We start from the raw sequence: 23,753 nt of genomic DNA, 5'->3' as shown, positions 1-23,753 counted from the left end.
ATGAACTTTGATAGCATAATTTAATTTCAAAGCTCCATATATCTGCAGGAGAGAGTTGGAATATTCAATGATTTTACATGTCCGTGGAGTTTAGTATTTTACTTTTGGGAAGTTTATGTAAAATCTGTAATACTTTGGGTAGTTTTGATGCACTAATAGTTGTGCTGTTTTGAAGATGTAATTCTCTATAATATGTCCTAATATGATAGTTGTCACATACTGTGTACTGATTTTTTTTTTAGGCCTTTGAAGGCCTCAGAATGTCTAAAACCTCTTTTTTATAATGTGTTAAATATTTGAGGAAAACTGGAAGGATGGAATTAATAATAATAATGATAATGTTCAGGCAAAAACTTTTCAGACTGAAAAATAGTAGGCATGTAGGGAAAACAGGAGAGGAAGGTGTGGGCTTAATAAGCTTATATAAAACAAAACATGCCAGTGAATGGTATTTCCACTAAACTGCAGCTCTCTGAGGACAAGACTTTTTGTCTACTTTATTGGCTGGCGTATCTCTAATAACCAGAAGAGTACCTGGCACCTAGTAGGTGCACAATAAATATTTGTTGAATGAAGAGGGAATGAAAGGTAAAGACTTAGGTTTTATGCCTTTTGTCGTGCAGGCTGCCCAGGACTTTGATCACAATGAGTCATTTCTATTTAAGCTGTTACATGCCAAGTTGATTTATCTACTTCTGTTACTTCCCCATAATTCATAGTTTCAAGGTGTTATTTGTTACTCATTTGTTCAACAGATCTATATTCGGCATCTGATGCAACTATTACAGTAAGCATTGTAGCATTAAAAGGAAACCAGAGTTTATCTGTTTTGGGAAATGGATCATAGATGGGTATTAAATAATAATTTAGGATAGTATATTATGGTATACAATCTGAGAGATTGTCACAGGCGGTAAATACCAAGATTTGGAAAATGCTGATTTGGTGAAGTCAGGGAAAAGAGTCATAGGCTTTGAATAGATAAAGAGCAGGAGGGAGAGATTCTAGGAGGAATGGGCACATCACAATCTGGGATAAGTTAATAGGAGCGTTTTAGGAAACGTAGTCAATCAGCCTGGTAGGCTGAATAGACAGAGGGCTGATTGTAGGATATTGCAGTGTTAGACTGAACAGGTGGATGATCCAATGAGTCACAGATTATGCATCTTTCACTCTGAGGGAGGTTCGTAGGTGTCCTTCAGGGTTCTGTCTTTAGCACATTCTCTTCCCTTGGTTACTGTGATCCTCTTTAATTTTCCTCTGGCCTTAGTAGTCTTTGTAGCTTCTGCTTATCTCTTGAACTCTAGCCCTCCTCCGTTGTTTTGCTAAGTGATCCCACCCTTTAAAAATATATATACACAACAACTCTGGAATTTGTATCTCCAGCTCAGACCTCTCTTGGGACCTTCATACCCATATATTTACGACCATTCACTTGAAAGCTCCCCTTGGATTTCTCACAGGCCTCTTAACATTGCTGAAATTGAATTCTTGGTTGTTACCCACCTTCCCACCCCTAATGCGGTTCTTTCTCCAGTCTTCTCCATTTCCACTCAGTTACTCAGGTATAAAAACAACCTAGGAATTATCCATGATTCCACTTTTCCTGACAAGACACATCCAGTCCATGTTCCAGTTCTGTCAGCTGTTGCCACGCTACACATGCTGACCTACTTATCACTGCCACTACTACACAAGTCGAAGCTGCCGTCTTCACTCACCTAAATTTGGGACCAACTACATAATTTGTAGGGCCTGGTGCAAAACAAAATTCCACAGTCCCTTATTAATAGATTAAGAATCTCAAAACAGTGACCGCATTGCATCAGATCAAGTGTAAGACCCTTCAGGGTGTGGGCCCAGTGCGCTGTAGACTGCTCCTGCCCCTCCCCCAGGCTCTGCTACCGCAGTCGCTCCTAACTGGTGGCTCCCTGCATCCCCCTATGGGCCATTCTTCACACAGCGGTCATCAGCATAGATGAGCTCATACCCCTTCCCTACTGAGAATTTACAGGATCTGAACTGTGTGCGCTCTGACCCTGAGGCTTCTTCATCCTCTTCTCCCACCACACTCCTGTTCTCATTCACTAGACAGCAGCCAAAATGGCCCCTTTTTGGTCCCTCGGAACAAGAGCAGCCCCATCTCTGGGCTCCTCTTTCAGTCTAAGTACAAGTCTTTCACCAGATCTTAGCCTCCTTTCCATGAGGTAGTTCTCAGGTCATATGTCACCTCCTCAGATGGGCCTCTCCTGACCACTCCTAGGTGAAATAGTAGGGCCGTCTCCCCACCCACCACCACGGCCTAGTTACTTGGCATGCCGTGACTCAGTTTTATTGTATTTTTAGCATTTATTACTGCGTGGCACTATCTTTATTATTCATTAATTATTACTTATTGACTGTATTCCTGTCACCTAGCATGGTTGTTTCATGAATAAATGTTTTTCATAATCCTTTTAGCCTCTTCTATTTTGGAGATTTATCTGATGAGTGACGGGTTTATTTTTCCTTTGTTAGATTCTAATAATCTTTTATTTGTTGAATTCTTATAAAATTGAATTACTTATATTTAATTTACAAATATTCCAAGGTTAATTTTAAAATACCAAATTATTTTCTCTTTAAAACGGCATACTTCTGGAATGACACATACTTACATGTATTGTAGCTTGGACAATCAAGATGCTATTGCCCACTGAAACTGAAGTTAATACTAAAGAGTAAGCAGAGTTCCTCTCCCCTCCCAATCAATATTTTACACCATAATACACCATAATACCAAAGGTTTCACAGCCCAGAGCTTCACAAATGCCTATAAATCCATTCATTCAGTAACCACTGAGCACCTATTATGTACCACACACTCAGAAACAAAAAGTGAGTAAGACATTTTTCCTGCCCTTGAGTTGCTCTTTGTAGATAATTTGTTCTTCGATATGTAGCATTCTGTGTAGTTTTAAAAAGAAAAAATTACTCAGTCTGCTTCATGAACTATACTTGATCTTCTAGCTTTTAAAACTTTAACACATAACCAAAATAATTCACTTGTTATAGGAGAAACACATAAATTTTTTGAGGCTAACATGAATATGAAATATTGTAAAATTAATTTACAAATCTGTTGTTTACCAGTACTGTCTGGTACACACAACAGTTTTGGAGAGGGTGGGTGTGGTGACGGCCAAATGCTATTGCTCACAGAATTTGCAATACTTACCACATAATTACATTGAGTGCCATATGGCATTTTATTGCAGCTCATTAAATTACAAGAAGCTTATACTTCTATTTGTGTTCTCTTTAGGGCCGTTCAGTAGCACTGTTTTTTACACTGTATACTTTAGATACCCCTTTTTCATAAAAAAAATTATCTTTCGGGGCGCCTGGGTGGCTCAGTCGTTAAGCGTCTGCCTTCGGCTCAGGTCATGATCCCAGGGTCCTGGGATCAAGCCCCGCATCAGGCTCCCCGCTCAGCAGAAAGCCTGCTTATCCCTCTCCCACTCCCCCTGCTTGTGTTCCCTCTCTCACTGTCTCTCTCTCTGTCAAATAAATAAATAAAATCTTTTAAAAAAATTATCTTTCAAGATGAACATAATTTATAAAATAGAGCACCATGACTTTTCTAGAAATAGTCCCCACGTGGATTCTAAATGGTGACTAAATGACAGTGTACTGTGCTATATAGTCCCCTGAATATAGAAAATAAGAATATTGCTAATATACCAACAAAGGGGTAACTGAAATTATTTTTTTCAAGAACATATTGTTTTGAAAATTGTCTCTTGTTAGTTTGCTCTTTTTTCTTCCTGGAATGCTAGAGGAATGAGTTGCTTCTAATAGTTGAGTTTTCCAAATAGCTACTACTCCATTCTTTTGAAAAGTTTGTGGCTTTAAACAATTTTTTAAAAAGATTTATTTATTTGAAGAGAAGGAGAGAGAGAGAGAGAGCATTAGTGGGGAGGGATAAAGGGAGAATCTCAAGCAGACTCTGCACTGAACATGGGGCCTGACGCAAGGCTCGATCTCACGACCTTGGGATCATAACCTGAGATCAAGAGTCGGATGCTTAACCAACTGTACCACCCAGGGTGCCCCACTTTAAACAATTTTTGATTAACTTTAATGAATGAAAATCTTTCTGAAATATGTTACATATTATACCTACATCCATACCTCATATACAAAGTCTATTGGGAATGTAATTTAGCCTTCTGTTTAACTTCGTTTTTCTTTTGAACACCTGTTTTGAGTTCTATAGTAGATGCCTTCAGATCCTGTCAAAAGGAGTGGGATTATTTACCCTTTCACAAGATGACCACAAAGTATTACGCTTTGTGAGTTCTTTTGCTTGTTTTATATATATTCTTCACTCCCCTCTTAGCAGCTCTCATTTTGTCATGTTAATGCTGTTACTATCTGTTGCAGCCCCTCTCTCCATTCTGATTTAGTGTTTTTAATTTCCTGTGAGCCAGGAAACCAGTTTTAAAATTCTATTAAAATGAATAATGTGTGCAAAAGTAGACTGAATAGACTCTGAGTGAAGGTCTAATGGGCTTGACTCTGAGTCAAGAGCCCAGAGCTGTCATGCTTGGCCTTGTGACATCTGTTTTGGTTGCTCAGATGTTCTTTTTTGCATCTTTCCTAGTTCTTGTTAGGGCAGATGTCACTACTTAATAAATAGAAAATATGTAGAATATCTCATTTTGGGACCTTTCCTTTGGGTCACTCGTCTTTGTTAACATGATACACTTGTAGCATCTATCTGAAACTCAGATATATAATCAAGTATTGCTAATTAAATTCCCTGACATCTTTCCAGGTGCTTTGCTGTGAAACTGAGTCATGCAACTAAATGAACTTTATTAAGGTGTTAATTGCCAAAGCTTATTTCTCTGCTCTTTATTCAAGTTTCGGTCACAGGTGAAGCGTACAGTTTAAAAATCAGTCGAGTGTTAACAGCATAGCAATATATTATACAGTCAGTCCCAGTGTACATTCATTAAACCTTCAACATATATTCTGTCATACCTTCTTTGTCAGGCATTGTGCTAGGTACTATGCCTACGATGAATAAGAAAGACAGGGTTTCTGTAGTTATGATTTTAAATAGTACCTGGTCTTACTTAAACTTTAACATGTGTATACAGATCACCTGAGAACTTCATTAAAAATGTTGGGCCAAGGCCCCAGAGTTTTTGACTCAATAGGTCTTGAGTTGGGACTAGAAATAAGCAGTTAACGGGCAACCTGATGATTCTGAGGTAATGGTCCTCCGACCACATTTTGAGAAATTCTGGTCTCGCAGATGAGGAATTCCTAACAGGGAGTACAGTTTTCAAATAACATATGGACACAAACAATATAATGCTGTATTTAACCTGATTGCTATTTCATCTGTAAACTATCTCAAAAGTATTTTTTAAATCATTGGCTTATGTTTCTACTTATTACCTTTATGTTGAGATGAAATGACTGGAAACTATGATTAAATCTAAGCATGGTAATTTCTTATCTCTTAAATAACCCACCAACAAATTAATCTTTTCCATAAGAATAACATTGCCCTATGGCAGGCTGTCTCCCAAAGACCACGGATATTTGACAGCTACAGCAAAGGCAAAACATTTCCTCCCAACAACTTCTTTAAAAATGAAATGTCACTGGGGGCGCCTGGGTGGCTCAGTTGGTTAAGCGACTGCCTTCGGCTCAGGTCATGATCCTGGAGTCCCGGGATCGAGTCCCGCATCGGGCTCCCTGCTCAGCGGGGAGTCTGCCTCTCCCTCTGACTCTCCCCCTCTCATGCTCTCTCTCTATCACTATCTCTCTCAATAAATAAATAAAAATTAAAAAAAAAAAAAAATGAAATGTCATTGAATGCACAAGAAATCCTTGTCAGTCGTTGCCTCCGGGGAGAAAGATCTAGATGTCTGGGGGAGACTTATTTTTAATCCTGTATGCTTTTGTACCTTACACATTTTATACCATGTGACTGCATTACCTAATCCAAAATAAATTCGAGAGTGTATGTCATGGTGTTACCATAGGTCTAAAAGTATACTGTTGGTTACTATTTCACTATAGATGTCTCTTGAGCCTACCTTTCTTTTTGATACCTTCCCTATCAGCATATCCTAGAGGGTGGAGTCTTTCCTCTGCTGAGCTCTTTATTTGAATAACTCTCCCTTCTTCAGAGGTTTGTGATACCACCTTATCATAAACTTCATTCTTACACATCCTAGAGTCTGTTTCTACTTCATTGTTCTAGTTTTATATCAGAAAGGTGCCATTTTAATTATTGTGGCTTAATAGTGTATGTTAATGCCTAGAATATTATGAACTGCACTATTATTCCTTTAAAATTTTTTCTTAATTTGGGACGCCTGGGTGACTCAGTCGGTTAAGTATCTGCCTTCAGCTCAGGTCATGAACTTGGGGTCCTGGGATCAAGTTCCCCATGGGGCTCCTTGCTCAGCAGGGAGCCTGCTTCTACCTCTCCTCCCTGCTTGTACTCTCTCACTGTCTCTCCTTGTCTCTCTCTCAAGTAAATAAATAAAATCTTCAAAAAAATTTTTTTTCTTAATTCTTCTTACCCATTTGTTCTTTCATGTCCATTTCCAGTAAATCCTTTTTTATTTTAAACCTGTTATTTGGGAAGAATCAGCTTCTTAGCATAGTTAATCTTCCCGTTCGAAAACACAGTTGTCTTCTTCCATTTATTCAAGTCTTCTTTTATATATTTTGATAATAATTTGTAGTTTTCTTCTTAGAAGGTTGGACATTTTTGGCAAGGGTTGCCCTGTGTATATTTTTGTTGCTACGGCAAATGCTTTTTCTCAAAAAAATGTAGCTGGAATATAGGAAGGCTACTCTTGTATATTTGCACTGTTTCTAATCTATCATTTTCTTTTTTTTAAAGTACATAATTGTATTGTTTGCAGATGTATCCAGATATTTAAAAAGTACTTAATTAGCATATGAAATTTAGAAAAGTATTATATAAATGTACATATCTATAGTTGTTATCCTATTAAAAGTATGAAATAAAACTTATGTGTCCTTAAGTTCCTGAGCTTATTGATCAGAGACACACAATAACTTTAAAAAAAAATAGTCAGTTTGGGTTTATTAAAACTCTTCCATGGAAAAAACAAAGTTGAGCATTGAGGAACCTAGGTTATAAGGCTGGGCAGTTTTTCTAAAACAAGTGTCACATGGTTGCAAGGCATATGTAAAAACTTACCAAATTGTACACAGTAGAGATCAGCTTCCTTTAAATCGGTTATACCTCAGTAAAACTGTGTTAAAATATCACAAAACTTTCGCTTGAGTTAGGTTTCCTCTCTGATAGTCTTGCCTTTTTTTGCTTTCATTGAGGATTTCTATTATAGTTTTTGCTAGTGGGCTTTGAAAGGAGTGTAGATCAGTAGTTAACATAGTACCTGGCAGGTAATAGACACTCTGAATGTCTTCGATGGACGGTAATTGAGTAACATATTGAATTGTTTTCCTTCTTGAACACGACGCTTGCAGCACTGGCTTTAGGTGGCTGTGGGAGTACTGTGGTCCAGTGAGAGCTGCTGGAGAGAGAAATGAGTGAAGGATGAGGGAAATAGAGCAACCACGTAGGCAGTAAGGGGCTGCTTTGCTTGGGAGGTGATGGCCCAGGGAGGAGTTTGCCAAGTACACTGGGAATGAAGGATAGAAAAGAAGGTGGCACATTCCGGGAATGGTGAAGAATCCTTAGAAGTTCAAGAAGCTCTTGTGTTCTGGTATTTGTCTTGCCCACTCCACCAGCTTGTAGCTTTTTCATGTTGGTTTCTTTCACAGTACCTGGTTCTGGGTCTGGCTTGTATTAGGTCTCCAGAACCCTCTGGAATTCAGCATCAGAGGTACACTTACCATACGCACATACCATTCTGCCCTTCCACTCACTGGTACCGGGTACTGTGTAGCTTCTCTTTATCCCTTGTTTATTGTTCTCCCTGACACCAGTCTCTCCTTACCCTGGTTCATTCTCCTTTTTGTGGTCAGAGTTAGTTTTCATTTTAAAGTGAGCCCTTTCCCATAATTCCCCAGTTTTGACAGCTGACTCCTAATAGCTTAGTTTGGCATAAGAGAGCTATAGCCTGACCTAACCATCTTTTTACCACTTATTTTTCACCTCTTCTTCCTCCCTCCTCTCCCTCATTATCCCCCTTCCACCTTTCCTCCTCCTTCTCCCTCCCACTCTTCCTCCCTCTCACATCCTCTCCATTCTTGGAATTTGCCACCTTCTTTTCTGCCCCTCAAACTGCCCCACTTTGTACAACAAACTCCTAGCTAGGCCTTCACCTCCCCAGAAAAGCCTTTCCTTGCTCCTCCAGGCAATTGCCCTATCTTCCCCATGTACTTTACTCTAGCTTTTACTGTACACTGTTATTTACCTCTCTGTATGTTTGTCTTCTCCGTTAGTTAAGAGCAGGCACTTGTAGGATACAGGGTGACTTGCCTCTCACAGTCTGTTGAGAGATGATAGGGATGTGATATCACTTTGAAATAGAGGCTTTTGTTGGGGTTGGAAGGTGGCTGGTGAGAAGATAGTGTAAACATACATATTTAGCAGAAGTTGGAGATACTGTTTATTAATCCAGTGTGAGGAAGAATGAAGGAGGGGTGAGAAAGAGATTTATGTGTTAACATCAGAATGTTGAAGGTGAGAAGATGTTCGAGAGCTATTGGTGGAAAGGAACCTGGTCAAAAGGGCAAACATAGTGATGTATGGAATTTTTTTGGTCATCTCTTATTTTAGAAAAAGAACACCTAATTAGGTAGGATTCTGAACTGTACAAAGAAAGGTGTGTGGGATACAGGCTAGCTGCCCCCCCCCCCAAACAAACAACTTTCAATTTGACAAGCAAGATAGCTACATGAGAAATTGGAGTAAAATTTAATAATGGCAATGTGTGTGTGGTTGGGTACCTTAGTATGGTAGGAAAGGTAATTCCAGTAAGAATTTGTATGTCTTAACCAATGCTGATAAGCAAACCATTCAGGTAGGAAGTAAGAGAAGAGTCTTTTGTGGTTATAGTGTGTTAAAAGATCCTAACAGGAATTTGGGATTGGATAAATTGAGGTGCTTATAGTAAGTATGACTTTTAACACTCTGATGTTTATACTGATCAAAACAAGGACAAAAACAAGCATAGCATTTAATATTTAATAGAAGTCAAACACTTTTGTATATTGCTAGTCTTTCTTCTTATAATGGTAGTTTTGCCAAAAAAAAAACACACACACACACAAAAAACAACTAACTGGAGCCAGTATTGCCAGGATCCTTGTGCATCTTGAACTGCTATAATTGTTCCATAACAATATGCTATACACAACTAGCTACATGTCTTATAATACTTTACTTTGAACTAGGACTTTGTTGTGGCAGTGTGTCATCAAAATAACTAGCATCATTTATATAACATAATTATGTAACATAACAGTAACATAACTGACATTTTTATAACAATATTAACATATTTATGTAATTAATAACATTAAGTAGATACTAAAACTTAAGCATAACTTTGGTTAGTTCCTATATGGTTTGTGTCAGCTACAAGTTCTTAGTCGCAGTGTAAATGTATGAGGAGAAGGCAGCATTTGGGGTTTTTTTAGTTTCTAGCCTTTGATTTTATGAGGTTGGAGCAAGAGTATATGGAGTGTTAGATAAATTTAACTTCTTTGAGAGAAGTCTAATTCTAGCATTGATCTTTTGTCACTGTACCACAGAAGTTTGTATCTAGCTTTCATTATCATTCTTGAATGTAAAGTTTGAATTCTTCAAAGTTGAAACATGAGCAGAATTCTTCTTTCAACCCCTCTATTCATCCTCTTGATGGAGAGAAAATGAGACCATATGGCCTGAAACCCCATTCACAGTGGAAAGTCTGAAGCAGTGAATCGATAGGAAGTCCTTCCTTCTCTCTTTGCTGTCCTAAAGGACAGTCTAAATGACTTACAGTCTCTAATATCAATATCAGTATCACAGCAGCTGGTCCAAAATGGAGCATTCTCCCTTGAGCCTTATCACTCCTTCTGTAATCTTCCCCCCCCCCCACCGGCTTGATTTGGTTTTAATTAGCACCAGAATCTCTCTTCTTAATTTTTCGAAGGTTGCTAAAATAGCATATTGAAATCCACCTTATCTTTTAAAAAAGTCTTTCTGAATCTCAGCACACGTTTGTGGCCACACCCTGTTAGACATTTCCCATCTATTATTCCAGCATTTATACTTTGCATGGAGTCACTAATGAAGTAGCCATTTGCTATATTTGCTTAGTCACCATAGCAACAGTGTCTTGGTTGGCGTACGCCTGGGTAGCTCCCTACAGTTTGACATGATATGCTGCTAATAATTCTGATTTCTACTCCGAGGCAACTGGAATTTTGCAGAATGGAATTTTTAAATGTGCTGAAAAGAAGTTGTTTGATCCCACTGGTATATTCTCTTAGCACCCATCACGTAGTCATAGGATCATAGAAATTTTAATTTGGAAGAATGATTCATACTTGCAGTATATATCACAATGGCTGGCTAGAGAAACATTGCTTCTGTCACCATGAGCAGCTTATTTAATCCCTAGCCTGCATATTTTTAGGAGTCAAAGAAATTGATCAGAAGGTGAGCAGTTGGGGCTGCTTGATAATCTTGGGTGCTTAGCTTTAAACTATTTTAAAGATTTCGGGTTATAAGCCTTCAATTTATAGTAAAACAAATATGAAAATTGGGAAGTACTTCTTGTCACAGTCATTTTTCCAATCTTTTATTGTCTAATTTCTATTAGGTCAGCCTCTTCGAACTACATTACCTCACTCATTTCCCCTTCTACACACTCACTTTAAGTTCCTTTACTCACTACTTAAAATAACAGTTACATAAATTTATTTTCATTTTTAAAATGTGTCTCCTTCAGATTTCACATAATGTGAACATGTACCTTACAGAAAATACATATTCTATAATATACTTTATTTGGAGAAGATAGGATAGCCTGTTCGTGGTAATAGAGTTCACAGTTTTAAGAATCAGATCTAATCTTAAATGATATAAAGATTGTTGCCGTACCATCTGTTATAAAATATGTAAAGGCTCCTTTAAACCACCAGGTTCATTTCACATCTAAATTGCTTTTATCGAACATATTCCATACTTTAACCCCTACCTTGTGTATGAATTAAACCCACAGACGCCTACTTCCCTTTAGTCATCTATATTCTCATTTTGATTTGTATAAAAATACAGCAAGCTCAAATCCTATTAATTTCTTTCTTGGCTCTAAATATTGAACTTGGAGAAACATAACATGGGTGTGTTTTTAGAATGTGTTCATCCAAATATATATGTACAGATACATACATACATACGTACCGATTTTTTCATCTGTTCCACAGTTGAATGGATAGTGCTGAGAGACCAAAGTCATAGGGTCCGTTGCCATTTGAGTGTATTACCTTGGACTGTTCCATGGACACAGCTAGCTTTCAGCTAGCAATACTAGAGGGAACTGGGGGAAAGAGCTTGGTATAAAACCATTACCACAACTGGAAAAAATAACATAGGAGTTTATGCTTTCTTACTGGTATTCATCCTCATCCTCATCTTACTGGTGTTTGGCCTCATCAAAGATGTCTACCAAAGTGACGTTTACAAAGATAAATGACCCAGATTATCATATCAAAAGCTTAGCAAAATGAAGTGAATTTTGTTCATCACTTTCAAATATGCATCATGGCCAAGTAGCGTATCTAATAATTTGTACCATCCATGCGTGTTGATGATGTGGAAAACATTTTGATACATTTGTTTTGGGCTCTAATAGTAGTCATTCTGTGACTAACCAGAGCTCCATGAAGAATAGTCTGATATCCCTAACATCTTGTAGGAATTACAGGCTATAAAATGAATGACTAAAAGATGAAGCTGCTTTCAAGTAGAGCTAACAATGCAAATAAAATAACAATCTAAATCCGTAAAGCATCAGGACTGTTTTCACCGTCATGTCGTTTAGAAACCCTTTCCCTGTATGCCAAGTTTGTTGTCTTTGTACTTTGAACTACCAGCTGTTAAAAATCCTAGGTTTGAATTGAACCAGATAGTAGTATTTTATATATTTAGAAAACCCAGATTAAAACATTTCTATAATGCCTTCTTCCCTCTACTAATAGCAAGAAAAAGAATTTATATTATATTCAAAATGATATATTCAGTTCTTAATAAATCTATCCATAGGCTTTATATAAAAGAAAATTTGCTTGATAGCCAGGTAACTTTATGTCTGTGTTGTATAATACCCCACCAAACAATAGCAAATCAGAAACCTATTTATCAGTCAATGGATAAACAGTTTTGGGAGCTTCCAAAAAAGTAGTTGGAGTTGAATGCCTATTGAGAGGGCTGGCAACATGAACAGATAAAATTATGAAAATAGAAAATCTTAGTGTAATAATTACTCTGAGCACTTTCTCAAAATGGTGAACATATAAGCATTAGTGTTTCTGTTGTGAAACTGAGTTAATGTTATTACATTAATGGTAATTTCTAGCAATTTCTCTTCTAGTTTTGAAAGAATTTTATCCACAAAGGTAAAACCTGTGTGAGGCTTGAAGCTCTTAAAATCAAATTGCAGCCTTAAATTAATGAATACATCTCAATCTTCGATGGAAAGAAAAAGCTTTCACATCCTATTGATTAAATATTTTTAAGTATTTTCGGGGCATCTGGGTGGCTTAGTTGTTAAGCGTCTGCCTTCAGCTCAGGTCGTGATCCTGGCGTCCTGGGATCGAGCCCCGCATCAGGCTCCCTACTCAACAGGAAGCCTGCTTCTCCCTCTGCCTCCCCCTCTCCCTCTGCTTGTGTTCCCTCTCTCGCTGTGTCTCTCCCTGTCAAATAAATAAATAAAATCTTTAAAAATATATATATTTTTAAGTATTTTCAATCAAGATATGTATGATGTGATTCGAGAATATTCAGGGGCTTGGCAGTCCCAGTATATCACATTGAACTGCCACAGTGACTGCTTGGCCTGCAGTTCTCTCATCCAGTCAGTCCTCTGAGTCATACGTCATTGTGGGAGTCCGTGGACTCTTGTACGTGGGGAATCCGCAAGGAAGCAGAAGGCTGGAGCCTGTTACTTAGCTGGGTGGGAGAGTTTAAGCAGCACGAGCCTCTAGAATTATTACTTAGGGAAAACTCAGTTTCTATTTATGAAAGTAATCTGGGAGAAGAAATGGATAGTGAAACCTGAGTTGCTTGAGTAAAATGGTGATGTCAAGAAGATTTCTAAGAGCTAAGTTAACCACTGCATACACAAAAGTTTATGACAGTCAGTGTAGTTAAGCGTTGGGCAAAGAATCCTTTAGGATACAAAAATCTAAACTAATCCTTAGAGATTACAGGGTGGAAAGGGGCCTAAGTGTTATTGTTTCGTGTTCCTGAGGCATTAGCCTATTTGGTCATCAAGGTAAAATAATGTATATGAAATAATCCAGAGCTAGATAAAAAATCTAGAGAAAATCAGCTAAAAAGGTCAAGGAAGTAAAAAACAGGGACACTAGCCAAAGTAAAATAGACACTGATGGTAAAGGAAGGAGAGGAATAAAATCGTTACTCCATGCAGTTGTACCCCTTGTGCAGTTTTTCTAAAGGTGGCCCTGTCCTCTGGGAAGAAAATTAGAAAACCTTCTTGAATCACATTTAATATGATGAGTAAGATGGGGAAAGATAATTTTTTTTTTTTTTAGAAAGGGTCTTTTTTTTTTTTTTAAGATTTTATTTATTTATTTGAGAGAGAGAGAATGAGATAGAGAGAGCATGAGAGGGGGAGGGTCAGAGGGAGAAGCAGGCTCCTCACTGAGCAGGGAGCCCGATGCGGGACTCGATCCCGGGACTCCAGGATCATGACCTGAGCCGAAGGCAGTCGCTTAACCAACTGAGCCACCCAGGCGCCCGGGGAAAGATAATTTTTGAGACTGTTTAAAAATGGCTATGAGTTATCTGTATAACTTAAAGAGATGTTCTGCTCAAATGTAGTTTTCTACTTAGGTACATGTTCTAGTCACTACTGGGTGAAAGTCATATATGAGACATTTATTTGAGTGCCCTGAAGATTAAATCCAAAAATATTTGACTAATCTAATAATTTAGTGAATTTTTCAAATCAGATGTATAGTTACCCAAAACTGTAAGCTACCATATTTTTATGTCTTTTGGTGCTGCAGTTAAGTTATAATTAGTTAAAATTAGCACTTCTGTGAGCATTACATGTTTTACCTGATGCCGAATGGCATTTAGGAAGAAATTTTCTTATCCTTGAAAACATCAGAGGAGATCAGAGAAAGTGCTTTTAATCTGATGTAGCCAAATTTCCCCTGTTAGAATAAAGGATAGACACAGGTTTCATAAGTCTTGATTTTAAAATCCATTTGGTAAACCAGATAATTATTAAAAGTTGTTTTCAAATAACTCCCATACATTTCTGTTCAGTGTGGCTACTTGAGGAATAATAATTATAATAATAGCTACAGTGTACTGAATATACACTAAGGGACAGGGTTTTATAAAGATCATCTCCCGGGGCGCCTGGGTGGCTCAGTCGTTAAGCGTCTGCCTTCGGCTCAGGTCATGATCCCAGGGTCCTGGGATCGAGCCCCGCATCGCGCTCTCTGCTCGGCGGGAAGCCTGCTTCTCCCTCTCCCCCTCCCTCTGCTTGTGTTCCCTCTCTCGCTGTGTTTCTCTCTGTCAAATAAATAAAATCTTAAAAAAAAAAAAAGAAGATCATCTCCCTTATTTCTGTTCTTATAATCCTCGGTTTTTCCCATGAGGACACCGAAGTGTTAAAGAGGTTGACTAACTTGTCTGAGGTCATCCCTGGTGGTAGGACTGGAACTTCAGACTAGTCTGGTTTCAGACCCTGCCATATCATGCATGGTATGGTACATTCTTTCTAGACTAAGCATTGTTCAAGGTCTTGCAGTATGCCATAGGTTTGCTTTTAATCTCTGATTTTTTAAATGCAGAATATTGGCATGAATCTGAATACAAAAGGTAGTTCTTCGTTGCTCTTTTATATATTGTATTATAAATATTAGTGGTCCTTTTGATAGATAAGCTTTCGCCCACACCCCTGGGAACTATACCAAGTTATTTAGGCTTTTTACTTTGACTGGAATTTGGAGAAGGGAAATAAAATGAAAACTTCTTAAAGAATGAAATTTAAGTATTTTTGTCATTCATCATCCATTGGAGTTTAGGATAATTTCATTTCTAGCATAGGAAGAATAGCTAGCTGGTCATGTATTGAGAAGTAATAAATGGTCCCTGATTAGGTAACCTTTTTTTTCCTCTCATGTATTTCTACTTTATGCCTATACTAAAATAGTGACTAGAGTATCTGATTAACAGGAAAAGCATAAGCAGCAAAGGGTTTCTTCCAGTAAATGCCATCCCTTCTTTCTGCCCCCTCTTTCCTTTCTGCCTGCCCCTCTCCTTCTTCCCTTTCCCCATCACACACACACTTAAATTGGAATCCAAACTTTCCAAGGTCAAAAGAAATTTGCTTTAATGAGATGGTATAAAAAAGCATGCCTGACTTGGACTAAGGAAAAAAAAATTATCACGGATAAGTTTCAGGTGACCAAAATTGATAATTATTTGAACAAAACCTTCAGGCACTGCATACCTTAGACATCCTGTTGTTTTCTAGACTCATAAGAACTTGTTGTTGTGTGTGCTGTCTTCCTGGCCCCCTTCCTCCAATGTGGGTGTCTGCTGTACTTGCATGCACCCAGAGCCCCAGTGACTTAGAAGTAATGCCACTGCTTTGGGTAAAGGTATCCACTGAACGAACGTGCCTTCAAGTTCGAGATAATAAGTATATTACATAAGGAAAGAATATAAGAGAAAGGAGAAACTATGTAAGATAATGATGATGTTTTGGCAGGAGGCAAGATATTTATATTTTGGACTGTTGAGTGGGGATTTTGGGTTGGTTAGCTAGCAGAGATAGATACTCTCTGAAATGCTGGTGACACACTCTTCCTGGAGCAGTGAAAATTTGGTAATAGATTGACAGTCTTACAGTGTTCCAGTGAAAAATAGAAATTAGGCAGTAATTACAAAAACAGGAACAAGACCCTTACAAAATGTCTTCATTACACTAAGTGTCATTTATTTTACCTTACTCAACACGTACCCAAAACTTGTCAGTGGCTGTTGTTTCTATAAGAATCTAGGAGGAAACAGAGGCCAAGTGTCAATCATTCACTTGCTGAGTGTAGGCCCCTTCTGAATACCTTGCTAGCTAATGTAATGGGTGTATTTTGGGACATAGTATATTTTCTCAAATAGCTATAAATATTTTAAATTGGGATAGTATATATATGCTTACCAACTTGAGACATCTGGATTATTTCATTATATTTAAGATGTAATTATGATATAAGTGAAGAGCACTGGACAAGGCATCTTGAATCACCCCTTCTCCGCCTGCTTCTGACAGACTGTATGATCATGGGCAAGTCACCATTATGATAGGACTTAATTAGCAATTTGAGTTCTATTCTCCTGTAGAAGAATTCAACTCAGTGTTAAGTCTTTCATCTAGTGGGAGCTGTTAGGTTGAATCATATGAAATTGTTAGTTTTATAAAAGCCAAAGAACTGTCTAATTTCTGTATTGTTTAGGAGCTATTTTTTGATTATTAGTCTGATTACTGGCTGGAATGCACTCCCCAAAGAACAATCTAGGAGAGTCTATCAGCCAGTTCAGGGATTCTCCTTAGGATAGGAACATGGGATTGGAGTTGGAGGGAATTGCTGGTTTGGGGTGGGGGGGGTGGTTAAAGATTTTATTTATTTATTTGACAGAGAGAGGGAACACAAGCAGGGGGAGTGGGAAAAGGAGAAGCAGGCTTCCCGCTGAGCAGGGAGCCCCATGTGGGGCTCAATCCCAGGACCCTGGAATCATGACCTGAGCCAAAGGCAGACGCTTAACTACTGAGCCACCCAGGCGCCCCAAGACTAGAGTCTTGATGCAGGTGGTTATTACACCTTCTGTCATGACTTTCCTACTTCTAGTAATAATTTTTAATTCTTTGCTGCTGCTTTGCTTAAAACAAAAAGCAAACAAAACTCCTGGGATCTAGAAGGTCACAGGGCTGCAAACTAGTGACCTGGTATAGCTGGTATATGTTTTTTGGTACTGAGGGGTTAATTTTATTTGGGGGTTGGGGTTTGCCTTTTATAAAAATTGAATTACTTGGCAGTGTTTAAATAAATGCTTTCACACCACAACCTGACTCTGCATTTTCTTGAGTAATTAGAAGATCTGGTAATACTCTGCCTGTATTCCTACGGACTAACAGTCAAGTAAGTGCTAAGGACTTATTGCACACTTGGGATGGAGCATTTGCTCCATTTCCAGTTCACCACAGCCCCCATCTCTCACTGGTACTTCCTACTTTACTTGACAAGTTCCTGTAGATTTTTGGGTTCGTCATTCTCTGATTGAACTTCCTGCAATGATAGAAATGTTCTTTATCTGTCTTGTCCAATATAAAATGTGGTTGGTGTGCCTGAGGAGCTAAGTTTTAATTTAATTTAAATTAAATAACTGCATTGTGCGAGTGGCTACTGTATTAGGCAGTGCAAGTAGATATGGAGAGTCTGTTTCCTACAGAGTGAAAATTAAACCTTAATATATTTTACAGTCTCTTCTCTCAAATGCCAAATCTAAATGTTAGCATATATTGCTGCAAATCTTATGATTTGATGACCAGATTGCCATTCTCCGATTGAATGCAGCCTAAAACTTTTCTTCTCTTTTATTTTCTTATTTACTCATCACAGTTCTACTGCATGCCTATTCTAGGCCCTAGGGATATGAACAAGGTTCCTGTTTTCATGAAGCTTATAAATAATTAATAAATATTTGTAAGAGACACTTAAATTAATTTCATATTTGCTATCTTTAATCCTTCCAATTGCCCTGCCAGATAAGGATATAATTTAATTACTCGTCAATTGCAAGATGTAAAATTTCCTCATTGCCACTCAGATCCACATTCTAATAGATAAACGTGTGCTGCTGTTACAGTTCCTTCAAGGAGCTCTCCTGTCCTAGTCTCAGAACATTGAAACTTCCTGTTAGTGGACTGTGTTAAAACTAGATGTCACCAGAACCTTTCATATTAGTAAATCAGCTCCACGGGCACCTTGTAATTACCACACCTGGCCTTTCTCCCAGCCTTCTGTCTGCCTGCTCCCAAGCTGGGCTTTCTTCTGAAACTTCTCTTTTGTCACCTGACTTTGGACCAACTGTACGTGCTCTCGCTCATAGGCAGTTCCGTTGCTCCACTGCTGTTCCTGCTTCTCCTTGCCTTGAGACCTCTCTTTCTCTCACCCTACAAAATGTCAGCCTCCTTCTCCCCCCTGGAGGCACTGTTTACCTCTTTCACTGCTTTACTTTTCCCTTTAAAAATGAAATCAAAATCTTAAGAAAATACACATTCTTTTGTGAAACCTGTCATTTTAAGAATAGCATAAATTGCAATCAAATGCAGCTGTAACACAAATGACTCCTACATTGGCAGTTGCTGGTGGAAACATTTGTTGTTCAGTGTTTTTTTGTAGTTGTATAATTCTATAGTTGATAACCAGATTAGTCAAGGCAGTGTGACTTAGGGTTTTCTGCTTAAGCAAATAGCCTGCATGTATAAAGTCAGGCATTAATGTGGGATTTTTTAATATGGGTTTTGCCCTTTTCCTTTGTGATCTAATTGTCCAATAGTGGTATCATTTGTTCATTTGCTTAACAAATATTTATTGAATTATTTTTACATGGGATGCACTGTACTTACCAAGGAGGTGAATGGAGGATCTATTGACTAAAATTTGTAGACTTCTCTTCTGCAATCTGCCAATATTGAGCAAGAGAATTTGACTTTTTCCCTTTTTGTTAGATTTTACCAGTGTTCATCCTTTAAAGTATTTTGGAGATGCTTATGCTACTATTCTTTTATTTTTTTACATGGATTTTGTATTTCTGAAATATCCTAAATAATTTAAAAATCAAATTCCCAGTATAGTACATAAATCTTAATAAAGTATAATGAAGAAGATCTTTAAGTGATTTTGGTAAGAGTGATTATGGACCATGATTGTAGCCTAATGACTCGTGACATTAACTTAATAGGAATCTTTTTTTCAGTGTTGAAAAGGAAAGTGTGCCCTTCTGTATGTATGTATGTATGTAATTGGGCTAGGTGTAGGCAGATTGATGGGTGTTAAGGAGAATTACTTATTTTGAACTAAACGCAATGAGTTTTTTCTAATTTTTATATCAATGAGATTTTAATTAGAGGTTTGATTCTGCTATATGGCCTTTTAGGAGACTGTATAGAAGAGACCATATGCTGTTAAGGACTTTATAGATTAACTGCTTGAAACTTGAGGTAAAAGCGGGGTGGGGGGGGGGAAGATCTGAGTTCCGGTTCTCTTTTTGCTTACTATAAGGAAAAAGTGGGATTGAGATAAGGAAAAAGTGAGATTGAGATAATATAGGTAAAACTTTTAACACAGTTTCCAGCACATAGTAAGTGCTCTTTAAATGTCTGTATAAATTTGTTACTGTTTTGTTAGTATTTCAGCTTTTAGGTCACATAGCCTTTGAGCTTTTTCTTTGATGGGAAGAAGTAAGAGATAAAATTGGCTCTTTAGATAATAATTCCAGAAAGACTAGTAATTTCTGAGATGGAAGTATAGTCTAAATTGTCCTGAAGTGATGATAGTAATTAGCACTAAGTATTTTTTTTTAAAGATTTTATTTATTTATTTGTCAGAGAAAGAGAGCACAAGCAGGGGGAGTGGGAGAGGGAGAAGCAGGCTCCCCACTGAGCCTGGACTCTGACGTGGGACTCTACCCCAGGACCCTGGGATCATGACCTGAGCTGAAGGCAGACACTTAACCGACTGAGCCACCCAGGCATCCCATAAGTATTTTTTTTTAATGGTTTATAAAACAAAGGTAAAACACCTTTTTTTTTTTTTTAGGTGTTTTTTAGGTGTTTGGCTGCACCTAAATAATCACAGGATATGATTTTTGTGTTACGGTTTCTTGAAAATAACACCATATTTAAAATTTTTTCTGAAAAAGTTTAGACACATTTTTTTTAAATGGTCTGGACAGTGAAACTTTTAGATTGCTCTCAGTCCAGCCTACAACCTCTATATGTACTTTGCTGTTCAGCTTTACAAACCAAATATTTCAAAATTTTATTATTTTGCACAAACACAGATAAACCTTATTTTGACTTTGAAGGCATGTTGAGGTAAGTGATGTTTAATTAAGTACACTGTTCAGTGGTGAAATGGAGTTGCAAATTGTTCTGACACTTCATGAGATAATGTTAAATGAATTTATTTGTGTTAAGATCCCTGCCAACCTATTTTAAACTATTCAAAGTTTATTAAAGTATTTTAAGATTTAGTTCTTTTGGGGCGCCTGGGTGGCTCAGATGGTTGAGCGTCTGCCTTCGGCTTAGGTCATGATCCCAGGGTCCTGGGATCGAGCCCCGCTTCAGGCTCCTTGCTCAGCGGGGGCCTGCTTCTTCCTCTCCCTCTACTGTTCCCCCTGCTTGTGCTCTCTCTGTCAAATAAATAAATAAAATCTTAAAAAAAAAAAAAGATTTAGTTCTTTAAAAATGTCATAATTTTCAGCCCCAAGATTAACCTTTTGAATTTTGAATCATAAGGTATCCTCTTTTAGTTAAAACAAAACTCTTGAAGTTGATGTTTTAAATCCATAATACGAAGGTTACATTTTTATATGAGCTCTTTATTTTTTAAAAAGTTAATTCAGTGTTTTCCTTTCTAAATTTAAAAGATGAGCTACTTTGAGGATAAAAATGGCATGACACTATGGATGACAGCATTGGCTTTTAGAGCTGTTGCACTAGAATTGAAATGAAAGTATGCCACCTGAATCTGAATCAGGATGCAGTGCCTGCAGATGAATTCAAGTGTAAGAGTATGACAAGAATAAGTTACCGCTTATAAAAATGCACTTACCGAAATAAACGGAAACCCCAAGGAATTTTCAAATTGTGAAGTAATAGGAACAATCATTTAATGTGGGAGGAAGGAGCTAGTACATGCCTCCCTCCTTGAATGTCTCATAAGATCAAATTATGGAGTGCGATGATTGAAACAGGGAAGATAATTTAGTGGAAGCATAACAGATAGTTTACCATTTAGAAGGCCAAATCCCTGAGAACTGATTCTGGTAGGGGATAGGGCTAAGATTAGAACACAAAGAGGTATTCAGAAACAGGCTGCCACTTGATTTTTTTTTTCCCCTCAGGGAGTTGTAGTTGTACATGCTTAGTTCTAATCCTTTGTAAACATTCCTACACCTGTCTTCACTCACTTGTTTCTTTCTTAGTCACCTTGAGATGTCTTCTCAGCTTGGAGGAGTCATTTCCACCTGATTTTTTCGCCCCACCTGTTAAAAGCATGGGCAGTCCTGCTCCAGCTTATCCTGAAGTGCACACACCAGGGTTAATGTTTACTTCATAGCAGTATGCCGTCAGTTGTCATAATACCAACCCCCTGCTCTTTTTTAGCTCTGCAGTTTATTAGTTACAGATAAGCATTTGTTTAATGTTTGTCTTCCACTAAAGCAAGTCTTTTCTTTATTGCTGCATTCCCAACCTCTGACCCGGTGCCTGGCAGAGATAGGCACCCAGTAAACATTTGCTGAATGACTGCCAGCAAGAGGCTTCTACTAAAATCTGGTCATGGCAAAGCTGCAGTCTGAAGCAGATGTGGAAGAATGGTGGATAAAGCTGGAGAGATAAGCAGGGACTAGATTCCAGAGGGATATGAAGTCATGAAGGAGCTTGTGCTTCATCCAAGAACAGTTAAAAGACCACTGAAGGAGTATAAGTCCAAGTCCATCTTTGGGTGGACATCCCCAAGATGTCCTCAAGACCTCTTGCTAGTACTTTCTTTATGGTTCACAGAAAGTATATTTGGCTCATGAAAAGCAAAGTAACATTATCTGTATGATTTATGGTTACATATACAGTAAGTTTCTAAAGACATTTCCAGAGTACTTATAATCATTTTATACTTACAGTCAACATCATATGTTGAAATGTTACGGATTTATAAATAATTAGAAGAATTTAAATATGTTTCAACACAGGAATGACTATACTGAATTTGGGGATCACAGTAAAACCAAAACCTATAGTATTTATAACTTTTACATTTAAAAAAGCAGTTGCTATATATCTAAATTCTTCTGAGTATTTTGGTGTTACGTACCTAAAAGTAGGCAGAAGCAAATAGATAATTAGCTTCATGCAAGGAATAAAATAATAATGTTATAAAAACAGGTACTTTTTGGGGCGCCTGGGTGACTCAGTCGGTTAAGTGTCTGCCTTCAGTTCAGGTCATGATCCCCAGGGTCCTAGGATCGAACCCCCCTTCAGGCTCCCTGCTGAGCAGGGAGTCTGCTTCTCCCTCTCCCAGTGACCTTTCCCCCTTGCTCCTGCCCTCACAGGAGCTTTCTCTCTTTCTCTCAAATGAATAAATTTAAAAAAATTTAAAAAGGTACTTTTTATACTGCAAGTTGGGCTTTTTAAAGGAATTTTAAATGAAAATTATTTTTAGTTCCTGTTCTATTGAACAAGAGAATTTAAAGTAATACGTTTATGGCTTTTCCCTGGAGGTGGTATTTTGAGTTATATTTTGATTTTTTTTTTTTTTAAGATTTTATTTATTTATTAGAGAGTGAGAGAGGGAACACAAGCAGGGGGAGTGGGAGAGGGAGAAGCAGACTTCCCGCCGAGCAGGGAGCCCCACGCGGGCCTCGATCCCAGGACCCCAGGATCATGACCTGAGCCGAAGGCAGCCACTTAACTGAGCCACCCAAGCGCCCCGAGTTATATTTTAATTTAGATGGAGGTCTGCAATAGTTCCATACCAATGCTGTCCAGTAGAAGTTTATTTGATGATGGAAATGTTCTGTATCTGTGCTGTCCAATACAGAAACCATTAGACCTGAGTGTCAGCATATTATCTTTATCTTTATCTCTTATCAAGCGAATGGAATTTTAAATTAATAACTTGATTAGGTTTATACCATATAATTTAAGATAATTCATTTTTACATGCAAATTTTTTTTTCCAGAAATTTAAGGCTGGTTAGCTTCGTTGGTTTTAGTAATTAAGACTTGACTGTGTAGGCTAGGATTAGAAACAAGTCATAGAATTATAATGAGATAGTTATATGTTTAGCTTATGCTGTGGTTTCTGCATTATAGTCATATACATTCAGTGTTTTTTTGAAGTATTAAGATTGGTAGAGCTTTTGAGGTTACTTTTTATATGTTAAGTATTGAGTAAGAAGAATTATAGGAATAACTCTTCAGGTTCCACTCTAATAAATAAGTTTGTTAATAATGCCTTCTGTTTTTCAGATTGCAAATAGAAGAATCTTCCAAACCTGTAAGGTTATCACAACAACTGGACAAAGTTGTGACAACCAATTATAAACCTGTTGCTAATCATCAGTACAATGTAAGTCTTCATGTCTTTTTTCACTCTGTTATATCTTTATTCTTTTCTGTATCATAGACTCTTCGGTTTTAAAAGGACCTTAGCCACACACCTGCTATTAAATGCTTGAGTTATCTAGAGTAAGTAAGGAATCTGAT

General features: G+C 37.7%; 1 protein-coding gene across 1 annotated transcript in view; it reads left to right on the top strand.

Moving 5' to 3' along the window:
• The window catches only part of GTF2F2 (general transcription factor IIF subunit 2), a 70,327-nt gene that overhangs the window by 16,971 nt on the left and 29,603 nt on the right, over positions 1 to 23,753 (top strand). The window contains exons 4-5 of the mRNA XM_081815507.1: positions 20,206 to 20,360; positions 23,517 to 23,616. Of these exons, the coding sequence (XP_081671633.1) occupies positions 20,206 to 20,360; positions 23,517 to 23,616 (255 nt within the window). The remainder of the gene's footprint in view (positions 1 to 20,205; positions 20,361 to 23,516; positions 23,617 to 23,753) is intronic.

This window comes from Leptonychotes weddellii, chromosome 3 (genome assembly GCF_054177405.1).
Source record: "Leptonychotes weddellii isolate Sample4059 chromosome 3, ASM5417740v2, whole genome shotgun sequence".
In the NCBI taxonomy this organism is placed as follows: Eukaryota; Metazoa; Chordata; class Mammalia; order Carnivora; family Phocidae; genus Leptonychotes; species Leptonychotes weddellii.
Note: the sequence above shows the minus strand (reverse complement) of the source record. Positions and strands in the feature narration are given on the sequence as shown.